This window comes from Lycium barbarum, chromosome 4, assembly GCF_019175385.1.
Source record: "Lycium barbarum isolate Lr01 chromosome 4, ASM1917538v2, whole genome shotgun sequence".
Classification (NCBI taxonomy): domain Eukaryota; kingdom Viridiplantae; phylum Streptophyta; class Magnoliopsida; order Solanales; family Solanaceae; genus Lycium; species Lycium barbarum.
The window spans coordinates 23,179-35,064 of NC_083340.1; the positions used below are offsets into that span (position 1 = coordinate 23,179).

Below are 11,886 nucleotides of genomic sequence, written 5' to 3' on the forward strand. Positions count from 1 at the left end.
GCATTGCTTACGCGAGCACAAAGTTTCCTCTTTTTCATTTATTTGGGCTAAATACCGAGGACCTTCTTTTTGAGACCCGTCGTGTGTATTAGCTCCTACATTTTAGAGATCTTATACGCCGGATCTGTTTGCCTTGAAATTCTGCCGGTCCGCACCAAACGACATGGAGAATTATATGCATTGCTTACGCGGACACGGAGTAACTTCTTTTTCCAGTTATTTGATCTAAACACCGAGGACTTTGTTTTTGAGACCCGTCGTGTGTATTAGCTCTTACATTTTTGAGATTTGATGCGTCAGCTCTGTTTGCCTTGAAATTCTACCGGTCCGCACCAAACGGGATAGGGACATATAAGCATTGCTTACGCAGGCACAAAGTAGCCTCTTTTTTCATTTATTTGGTCTAAACACCGAGGACCTTCTTTTTTAGACCCGTCGTGTGTATTAGCTCATACATTTTTGAGATCTTATGCGTTGACTTTGTTTGCCTTGAAATTCCATCGGTCCGCACCAAACGGGATGGGGACATATACGCATTGCTTACGCGGGCACAAAGTAGCCTCTTTTTCCATTTATTTGGTCAAAACACCGAGGACCTTCTTTTCGAGACCCGTCGTGTGTATTAGCACATACATTTTTTAGATTTGATGCGTCGGCTCTGTTTGCCTTGAAATTCCACCGGTCCGCACCAAACGGGATGGGGACATATACGCATTGCTTACACGGGCACAAAGTAGCCTCGTTTTTCATTTATTTGGTCAAAACACCGAGGACCTTCTTTTTTAGACCCGTCGTGTGTATTAAGCTCGTACATTTTTGAGATCTGATGCGCCGGCTCTGTTTGCCACAAATGCAAATCCATAGCCAACTTCAAACTACCACATTATATTATTTTATTACAACTCTAACACTAGAAATTACATTTCAATTTCAGAAGTGGCATCCTATTGAAATGCAACATGAATAGGACATGTTGCAACGATCCCAATCAAATTAGTTAGGGCCATTTGACCATAATTTCAAAGTATGATTTGAAATTAGATGATTTAAAGTTCAAATTTTATTTGAACATACAATTTTGGATCTCAAAAGTTTACTTTCTCGTGAACATGAAAACTCCACAATTTGTGAAATTATCAAAATTTCCCCGCTTCTTACAATTTTACCAAATGAGTAAAGCATAGTTCATAAAATAAGGAATAATAATATCCTAAGGCGCTGCATTACAAAAATCACATATCTTCATGTTCATTTATTATAGATAAATGCTTGCAATCACATGTTATTACAAACTTTCAAATACACATAATTTAACAAAGACCCACTTATTCAATAAATCAACAATAGTAGTAACTACCGATCTCTTTAATATAATTCTCCCACACTGGATATGTTGTTGTATATAAGATTGAGTTAATGTCTCCCGTTAAAATTCATTACTCATTTTTTTTTTTTTAAATTACATAACGCAGTATTCACATTCGCTATGCAACATGTAAATTGTTGTTATTTGCAATTGTAATTCAAAAGGAACATGATATTCTTTGAAGTGATTTAGTTTAACTGACACAGAGTTTAAGGAATAAAAATAGATTTTTGAATCTTGTTGGTCACAAATTTAAGATGTGTGTAAATGTCCTTTGAGTCTTGTGGTTTTAAACTTATGGAGGATGTTAAATAAAAACAAAAAATAAATGAAAAAGAATAAATATTAAAATGAAAACAGAAAAGGAAAGAAAAGCGCGACCAAACTCAGGAGGGTTTTTTCTTTGGTAAGCTAAAACTAGGGATTGGAGCAAGGAGGAGGAGTACGGTGATATGTGGCGTGGCGGTCTGAGTGGTGGAAATGGGGTGGCAACTGTATTTCTCAGGCATTTCTCGCGGAAAAGGGCACCAAATCTTAGGAAGATCAACCCGAAGGTACCACCCCAAGAAGCTGCTACTATTGCCGAATCTCTTTACAATCTTATCCAGCAGCACGGTCCCCTCACCCACCCCAATACTTGGAACCGAGCCAAGGTAGACACCTTTCCTCCTTACCTATACTATAATTGATTATTGTATTTATATATTTATTCCCTGTAAATGGCACCTAAGTCATTTTTATTGAGTGTTTTATAAGCTTTAACAATGAACTTGAATGTTCAAGTATTATACTCTCTAGTTCGATTCAGCTGTGCAAGACTGCTCTGCAAATTTTTCATGATATTGAAAAGAGGGATAGAGTATTCATCACCTGGGAAACTTTTGTCAGTTTTTTCTTTCAAACATGAAATTGCCTCAAAGGCCAACAAGATTCCCCTTAGAATAAATCATCTATTCCCTCTAAGCTTCACAAAACAACATACCCCTCACAGTGACCAGTGACCACCCTTAGCTTCCAAATATGCCCTGTTAAACTGAGCCTTGGCTCAACGTACGTCCTTGGGCTAATCTAGTTGTAAGGTCGATCATGCCTTGCTCTCCATTTAGCGGTGTGGATTGCTACGTCTTGCGCTATAAATATGACATCAATCCTTACGTCTTATGCTCTCAATTTGGTGTTTCGAATATTACCCGCACATGCTATATCGAATGCTATATAGGCTGAATACAAAATAGGGAAAATGTATAAAATCCCCCTCAAAGTAATGGGCGAGAGCGGACTACTTTCATGATCTCGTATTTCTTATGGCTAGAACACATACCTTGAGGCCCTACCTTATCCCCCCAACAAAGTAATTACTAATTAGGTTGGTGAATGGAAATTCATGCGGCTTTATTGGGAGTTCGAGGGGTCTGAGACAAAGGGATCCTCTATCTCCAATGTTGTTCATTTTAGTGATGGGCTCTCTGAGTAAAATGATGGATAGAGTGGTCTTGGGAGGATAGTTGAAGGGTTTTAATGCTGCGGTTGGAGGAGTTGGGACAATCTTAGTTTCTCACTTGTTGTTGGTGGATGATACCCTGGTTTTTTGTGATGCAGATGCGACACAATTAGATTATTTAGGCCAAGTACTTACTTGGTTCCAGGCGGTGTCAGGCCTTAAAATCAATCTAAGGAAGTGTGAGGTTATACCCATCGGGGAGGTAGTCGACATTTTTTTTTTTTTTCCCACCCCATTTAGGAGGATTTATAGTGTTTCCACACTTCCCCTCCAGTGTGACTCGAACCCAGGACCTACCGGTCGTGGGTGGAGGTGCTTAACCACTGAGCCATCCCTCACTTGTCAGGTAGTCGACATTGGATCGCTCGCTTAAGGTCTTAATTGCAGGGTTGGGGATCTCTCGACTACCTATCTTGGATTATCGTCAGGTGCTTGGAACATGGATCAAACAGTGTAGAATCCGGTTCTTCAGAGGGTTCAGAAGAGATTAGCAGGGTGGCAGAAAAGATATTTGTCCAAAGGCTGGAAGGAAGTGCTTATAAAGAGCACTTTATCGAGTATTCTCACTTATTTCATGTCTTTGTTTCAGGCTTCAGTTTCTGTCACAGGAAAGTTGGAATTAACAAACTTTTTTATTTAAAGAAAAGCATCTTTAAAAAAGATTGAAGCATCGTTGAGTATTTTCTTGTTAAGTTGAAGGTTGGAAAAAAATAACAAAGATACGTTGATAAAGTTTTGTTTTCTATGAAAAACCAATTTATCAGACTCATTGTTAGGTAGAGGACAATAAACTAAAACTCCAGAAAACTTGTTTTTATCAAATTCTCTTTGAAAAGAATATGTGCACTATGCCAAATGATAAAAGCTTTACGAGCTGCAAATGAATTAGAACACACAATGCATGTCATTTCTTTTCATCAAATTTTGACATCATAATAATACAAAACCAGTTCTTGTAATATAAGGTAGGAGTGACATAATTGCAAAAATAAATTAGGCCTTGTTTGTTTTCATTAAGATTCCGACACATGAATCTGAATTAAATTTTAATATTAAGATGCGTCTTAAATTCAGCAATTATAGCTAATATAGATTTGAGCTAAGCTTCTATGATGCTACTACAAGAGCGAAGAATATACTCGAAAAAGAAAAAAAAATAGCAATACTATTCTTTTATTAAAATTCTAAAGCTCACAGGGAAAATCTTGCTTTAGGGGGTTATCAATCGTACTCAAAAAGTAAAGGGGGTATTGTCTCTCGACCATTAAAGCTTAAGGGGATTAAGTGGAATTTACTCTAATTAGTTTGATAAATATAATTTTTTTATTTGAGTATTCTTCTCTTAAAAGAATAGGGTCTGGTGCTATGATTCTCGCTTAGGGTGCGAGAGGTCCCGAGTTCAACTCTTGGAATGCCCCCTTCTTTGTTCCCCAATTGTGGGTAACGTTTATGTGGTACCGTTTAACTTGGCACAAAGTTTAAGAAATAAGGAAAGATGTTTAAAATTCGTGGTCTAAAACAAACCTTTGACCTTTCTGTGCCTATAAATCATTCCATTAAGGTAAATGGGGAATTTTAATGTTAAGTTATTTATATTTATAGAAAGGTGACATTCTTTTTGGGAGGGACTAAAAAGGAAAGTGTGCCACATAAATTGTGACAGAGGGAGTATTTGTTTCAAATAGATTTAAGTGGCATTGAATTGACAAACAAGCAATGCATTCTTATTCATGTTGGCTTTATATTGCACTTCAAATGTATATTCTATAGCGTTGTCTCATGACATTTGAAATAACTGATCTATGAGGTGAAAATGGAAGTTACTCCATTTTCATTTATGGTAATTGTCACTTGAAGGTATTCCTTTTAGAAAAGATACTTCGGAAGGTTCCGTAGGACCCTAACTGCATCGCCACCATGGATGTAGGGGCGGGCATAGTTTGGGAAAAACCGAAATTTGAATATTTTTTATTTTTGTTCGGATTGGTGGATTACAGTTCGCATTTCGGATTTAATTTTGAAATATTCAGTTAGAATATTTTTGTTTGGTTTGTCCGAAAATCCAAAACTTTATACCTTATATTTAGCCATACCCATTAGACATTAGCCCAATGCCAAGTCCAAATACTCTACCAAATCAGTCAATACACCCTATTAGCGTACTTGAACATGAACTATTTGTAGTACGGTTATTTGGGCATGTTTTTACTATCTTTGAACTTGTTAATTTTCCAAGATGACTACTTTTTTAGATGCTTTTGGCTGTCAAATTGCTTTCTTAAGCTGCTGAAATTGATAGTCCGCTGAGTTGTCTCATGTAATAAGCTGCTGAAAACTGGTTTTACTATGTTTTGCTGATTCTCGGGGCCTTAAAGCTTTAGTTGCTTGGAATTTCCTCGATAATAGTTGCATTGCTTGCATGAGCCACTAGTAAGCCAAGTGCTTAAAAGCAAACTTTCCTTTGGGTAATTTTTGACATGAGTACATTGATTGGATTATTGTGATGCAAATGAGGTATTATTAGGACAATTTGACATGAATACTTTATTTGGATGTTCATTTTTATAAGAAGAGGCCCAACCTATTGGCTCAAAATAGAAAATCCCAAATAATCGAACCGGTTAATCCGAAGTCGAACTTACAAGCCCAAACCTGTCCGAACTTATTTAGTTTGGATTTGAATTTCTTTTTTCTGATAACCGTGGTGTCTGGGCTAGCTTGCGCGCACCTCGACTAATTTCTTAAATCCAAAAACTGAAAATCCAAACCGAAGTTTTATTATCCAATCCGAATTGTCCGAGGATGGATGGGCTTTGTGTGTTGTTAGAAGCGAGTGCTTTGTCGCTTAAAGCGAGGAAGTGAAGTGAGGGGTATGCCGCTTTTTGAGTGTGAGGCGAAGCGATTGCTTCTGTCAAAGAAGCAACAAAGCACTCACTTTATTTCTTTGAAAGTGATCTTTCAGAAGAAAATGAAAGGTCGGGACCTTTTAAGACAAAAAAAGAAAGGAGAAGATTATATGATAATCTTTTGTTTAGTAGCAAAAACAGCTTATGATTGCAATTATAAGCTGATTGATGGACTTATTTTTTGGTTTTGATTTTGCTTGTCGGAGGATTATTAGCTCTTCACTTCTTCAATTGAAAGATTTTCTTATAGATGTTATTTCTTATTTGCGTGTTGCTCATTTTGATATTCTTACTATTGCGCTTCACTTCAATCAAGTGTTTCGCTTCTCACTTAAAGCCCTAGGGCCCGTGTTTGTTATAGACCAAACATGAGAGCCCAACCCAAAAGACTAGTCTGATAGATGGGAGAGCCCATTTAGCCTATAACTCATTAACATTTCTTTCTTTCACCGATGAGAGACAACTAGCACATAACAGTCGTCCCTTCTTGAGAACCAACGACCTCGTTGGTCACGGCTTGCACTCCTCTTTGGGTCCAGGCCGCCACTCTGAGTCGCGGCCCCATGCTCTTGGGTCCAGGCCACCACTCCGAGTCGCGGCCCCGTGCTCTGATACCAATTTTATAGACCAAACAGGAGAGCCCAACCCAAAAGACTAGTCTGATAGGTGGGGGAGCCATTAACATTTCTTTCTTTCACCGATGAGGGACAATTGGCACATAACATTGTCACTTTTTTGCGCTTCTTGCTTCAAAAATATTGGGTCTCTGATAGTTTGGCCAATGTTGAATTTTTTCAATTAGTCAGCCTTTTGAGATTCTTAACATTGCCAATATGATCAATTGAGTAGATAAGCTACAATTTTGACTTATTTTTCTTCCAGGAGGCTAACATTAGTGGATTAAACAGCAAAACACACATGAAGCTAATGCTCAAATGGATGAGGGGTCGAAATATGCTCAAGCAGTTCTGCCACCATGTTGGTTCTAGCAAGAAATTCATGCTTTCTGCCCTACCTGAAGAAACACAGATCAACCAGGCAAACAACTCACTGGAAGTCAAGATTATGATGGAAAAGCCTCCAATCAAAGGTAAAAGACTCCCATAACTATGTTTTCCCTGCAATATTCGGAGAAAGTCAAGAGGAATATATGATGCTTCCACCGTGAAGAAATTTCAAGCTTGTGGTCTCCTTCGAGTCAGGCTTGATGAGACTGTTGTAATGAGACCTTATGCTACGGGGGTATCACCCATGGGTTCGATTAATCTTTCTTAGTTGTTGGATGTAGTGTTATTTAATCAAATCCATGTAGCAGGTAAGATCTTGACTTTTTGGTTCCGCATCATGACGCTTTCTTGGTTATTTCTCTTCTATGTGTTTTTAGGTGCGGCTTCTAGGGATGGTTACTGTATTTTCCTACTTTGGAAGATCTTATGCTCCCACAAGCAATATTGCCTATATCTATATGCAGATCTTTCGTCATCTCTCTCACGCGAAAGTAACAACAAAAATAGGAAGTAAATGTATACATGAAATTGCTGATGAGGGATAATGTCAACCTGCACTATTGGGCTGTAAGCATGTAAATCAATAGACAAGGATGTCACCCTGGCAATAAGTTAACAATAAGAAAAAAGTTATTGTGGGTGAGACAACCAATAAAAGTTTGGTGAGGATATTATATGTTGGATTGTATATTATTGAAATTATCCCTATTCTATTCTATGCTTGCGAAGAGTAGTATACCGACTCCCACTTGCGGCAATAAATAAAAAAGATGCCAAATCTCTTTCGTTCTCTTTTTTCCCCTTTTTAGATAATTCTTCCTCTTCCTCTTGAGTTTCTATCTTCACTATTCCTTCTTTATTATTTGTCGTTTCTATTCTACTCTTTTTCCCTATCATTCCAAGGTGCTCATTGAGGTTCAAACAACTACTCTAACCAGGAGATTACCACTTTGCTCTCGGCCTGTATAACTGGTTAAAAGAAAGATTTTCAATTGATCATCCAAGTGAACCGTTTTACCTGAAAACTTTAACTTCATTCTCCAGCCAAACACAGAACAACCCCTAAATTAAGCATATAAAAGGTGAGCATCCCTCATTCCAAAACCTCCGACCTAACAAATAAGGGAAATGAAAAAATATTGCACTTCGTGTAACAACAGATGTAATGACAATAAAAACCAGCAAAAGCAAACAAATACAACGAGGAACAATAGCAATCCACAACAAAAGCTGAAAAAAAGAAACTGCACAACCCATATTCCATAAATGCGGTAGCGGGTTCTTTACAAAAAGCATATGTACCAGAAAATTAAGCGATCTAACTTTCTTCTTGCCGCTTGGCATAACAAATTGCCAAAGGGAACAATATACGCCACATTCATCTTCATTGTCCTCTTGAAGCCTATATTTGCTGAAATGCTGCAGCCTGAACTTCCGTTTTCCTTTAACTGGATGATATGACACAAATTCAGCACCTTGATCTCCTGCCTTCCTCTTAAGCATATCCTTATATTTCTCGATTCTAGGACCCCCTGTATTGTTTTGTCCAGTCTTCTTATCAAAACATTTTATGTTGAGAATTGTCACCTCAGCGGGCTTGTTAAGACCTTGGCCAACAGGAGGTTTCAGCCCTTTCTTTGGCTGCCAATTCCTGAATCCGTGGCTCTGTGTAATAATCGGAATGGCGGAGCTTTGGCATCAGAGCCTCAATGTCAGCCCCATGTTCGTAAACAATTGCTGCCTCACCAGCTCGATGGCCAGTAAGGGTAATGGAAGACCCTCCTTTTTGGAGGTGTTGCCCTTCATGGAGACCATTAGGTTTCTGGTTCAGTTTGGCACTATGGAGACCCTCTTTATCAAGACCATTCTCAACCAAATCTTCTGCAGGATCAGATCAAATACAGCTAATGAGGCCAAATACTGCACAGAAATTTAATTCTGGTGACAACTGGGTAACTGACAATGTAAGTCGGAAGCAACATTCTTATTAACAAGTCATAACGAGCTTCTAACTACATACAATTAACTCATGATAGCAGAAAAGAGCAAAGGGCTAGTTCCAGTTTTCTTTTTTTCTTTCTTGGGGGTTGGTTATCAAAAGCTCGCCTAATTGGGCAAATAGGACAGCATGGTTAAAACTTTAACTGTTGGACTAAATTATGTTTGTGAACGTTATTGCAAATGTATTATGACCCGACAAGATTTTAACAATTCAAATTTTCGGATCTTTTTATTTTTATTTTTATAACCATGGTGTCCGGGCCAGCTTGGACACATCGCGACTAATTTCACGGGATACCTGCTACCTCTTACCAGCAACATATATTAGGTAACTCTGTCCACCAAGGCTTAGACATATGGGAAGAAATCACCTAGTCTTTTTATCTCCGCTGAATTTGAACGTGAGACCTCACGATTCTCCATCCATTTCATTGACCACTATTCATAATTTTCGGATCTTGAGCTGCATTATTTGACAAGAGGACCTCAAGCGTGTTCAACATTAGGTTCTAAGTAGGATAATACTACTAAAAACCATCATACCTATGTAAGAAGCTATCTTAGGAGCCGTTTGGACATATGATTTGACATTTGAGGTTGAAGTTTTGTTTGGACATGCAATTTGGATTTCTTAAGTTGTATTTTTTAGACATAAAAACCCACAAGTTGTGAAAACCATCAAAACTTTCACAATTCTTATACACTTACCAATGAGCAAGTCATAGTTCAGAACAAAATTAATACGCTACGAGAAGCTTCTTATAAAAAACACAACATCAATTGATCGAACTTTAGTTCAATAAAAGGGAAAATTTAACATGAATACTAATGTAACTACTCTTTAATATAACTCTTCCATATGGTATGAACAATCTCTTCACGTTGAGCATGCATTTCCCCAAATTAATATTTGATATAAATGGTTGGTAAATATATCTACCAACTTATGGGTTTTTTTTTTTTTTTTTTTTTTACAAAATACTTATGGGTCAATTTTTATATTTAAAAAATTTGAAATCCCAAATCATCTCTTTTGGACAATTTGAGATTTGAAATCATGATATGAAGTTGAAGTTGAAATTTTATGCAAAATGCATAAATACGTTGATGTAAAATCAATCATCGCATGTCCAAACGCCTACTTAGGTCTCAGATAGTCTTAGGGTTTTTGGCCAATTTACATGACACAAAAAAAAATGAACCAGGTGTACTAGAGCCAAGGAGGATAGAAGTGACAGATGCTGGGAGTTTCAATCAAGAGCTCAATCCTCCTATGCTTGAGAAAGTAGCCTAAACCTTTGTACAGACAATCATGGAAGAGATTGTACTGCCTTGCAGCAAGGAGTTAATAATTTTCATGATGCCAACTTCTAGACTCAAAAAGTACAGATTTGATTTTTTTTTTTTTTTTTTTTTTAAATCTTGTAAGGGTTGCTGGAAATCAGGAGAAGATGAAACTTGAATAAATGGAAGACTTGCATAATCAGGAACAATGTCGCTAAAAATGTAAACAACAAAGAAGAGTCGAATTCAGAGATGATTAAGAGGACGGGTTGGGGGGCTCAAAAGAATGTGCAAAGTTAAACATGATACTTATCATTCACTGTTACTGTTACAGCTATTAAAATTAGATCCTCTTGTCAAGGGCATTTTTTTTTAATGACTGAGAAATCTTTAAGGGCCTATTGGCGCACGGTTCCAAGCTCAATGTGATAAAGGCCTGCCCCTCTACCCTTCACCTCAAATACCATACTTTTAATTAGCGACAGTTTCAAACTCGTGACGTGCACCTAACTCATACATCATGCGTAGTGCTCTTACACTTAACCAAAGCCCTAGGGACCTGTTTCAGGAGTTCTCTCATGCGACTTATCCCTTTCCTTTCAATCAGTTTAATGGTTTATGAGAATTAGATATCCTAGATTGTTTAGGATCATATTACTGTGTTGAATTTGTTTGTAATACATAGTACTGATAAACTTTGCATTCTAAAAAGAAATGTTTACATCAAAATTTTCAGAACCAAAATTCTTTCGACAAATTAATAACCAGAAATATTTTTGCTTATCGAAAATTTTAACAAGGCACGAGAAAAGAAATAACCTATAGCATAATTCCAACAATTACTTTCTGTCTTTATCTTTTGCACTGGTCTCTTTAACTGGAGCACAAACAACTACGGCAATATTACTTGAACATGAAGTGCATTTTTCAGCAAAATAAGACCCAGTAAACAACAAGAACAACTAAGCATCAATATAGTTCTGAAGGCGAGACTCGACATAGTAGACTTAAACTACTAAGAGAAACAATAAATACAAGCAAAGAAAGGGTGTCCATTCTCTATTACGTAATCAAAAAAAAAAAAAAAAAGGTGTACATTCTACAATTGTGGAGTAGGAACCAACTTGTAGCCTGAGGACAAGGATGTGAAGATATTCAACTATATATGTTGGAATCCGCGACTTTTCTAGCACAAAAAAAAAAGTTGAACCAAACTAGTACAAAAAAAAACACATTAGTAGGTTTCACACACGAATTTCGTGCGTGAAAGGACCAACCTGCAAAAATGCAGCTTGGGCCTTTCACGCACGAAATTCGTGCGTGAAAGAACCAACTTGCAAAAATGCAACCTGGTCCTTTCACGCACGAATTCAGGAGGCCTAACATCTAAAAGTGTCAGGAAAATTAACCTTTCACGCACAGAAACTGTGCGCGAAAGACTTTTATCCTTTCACGCAGTAATTTCGTGCGTGAAAAGGCCTCCCTCCCCCAACACCTTGATTTGACAATGCATTATTTGACCGTTTTAACACGACTTGTATTGCGCACCGTTTTAATGCGCAATGTAACACCACGCATGACAATTTCAGGAATCTATGACACATAAAGCCTTGATTTGACAATACGTTGCTGCATTATTTGACCGTTTTAACACGACTTGTATTGCGCACCATTTTAATGCGCAATCTAAGTATTGATTTGACAACACACCACGCATGACAATTTCAGGAATCTATGACACATAAAGCCTTGATTTGACAATACGTTGCTGCATTATTTGACCGTTTTAACACGACTTGTATTGCGCATTGTAAGTATTGA

At 37.5% G+C, this 11,886-nt stretch overlaps 1 protein-coding gene across 1 annotated transcript; it reads left to right on the forward strand.

Annotated features, from left to right (window-relative positions):
- Nucleotides 1-1,729: 1,729 nt before the first annotated feature.
- LOC132634686 (uncharacterized) lies at nucleotides 1,730-7,135 on the forward strand. The gene is made up of 2 exons (XM_060350684.1): nucleotides 1,730-2,019; nucleotides 6,656-7,135. The coding sequence occupies exons 1-2, from the start codon at nucleotides 1,819-1,821 to the stop codon at nucleotides 6,878-6,880; spliced, it is 426 nt and encodes a 141-aa protein (XP_060206667.1). The 5' UTR covers nucleotides 1,730-1,818; the 3' UTR covers nucleotides 6,881-7,135.
- Nucleotides 7,136-11,886: the final 4,751 nt, after the last annotated feature.

Excerpts from the sequence above, each read along its gene's own strand:
- LOC132634686 (XM_060350684.1), top strand. The coding sequence starts at position 1,819 with ATGTGGCGTGGCGGTCTGAGTGGTGGAAATGGGGTGGCAACTGTATTT. Across the intron at positions 2,020-6,655 it reads ATACTTGGAACCGAGCCAAG|GAGGCTAACATTAGTGGATT; the intron begins GTAGACACCTTT and ends TTTTTCTTCCAG.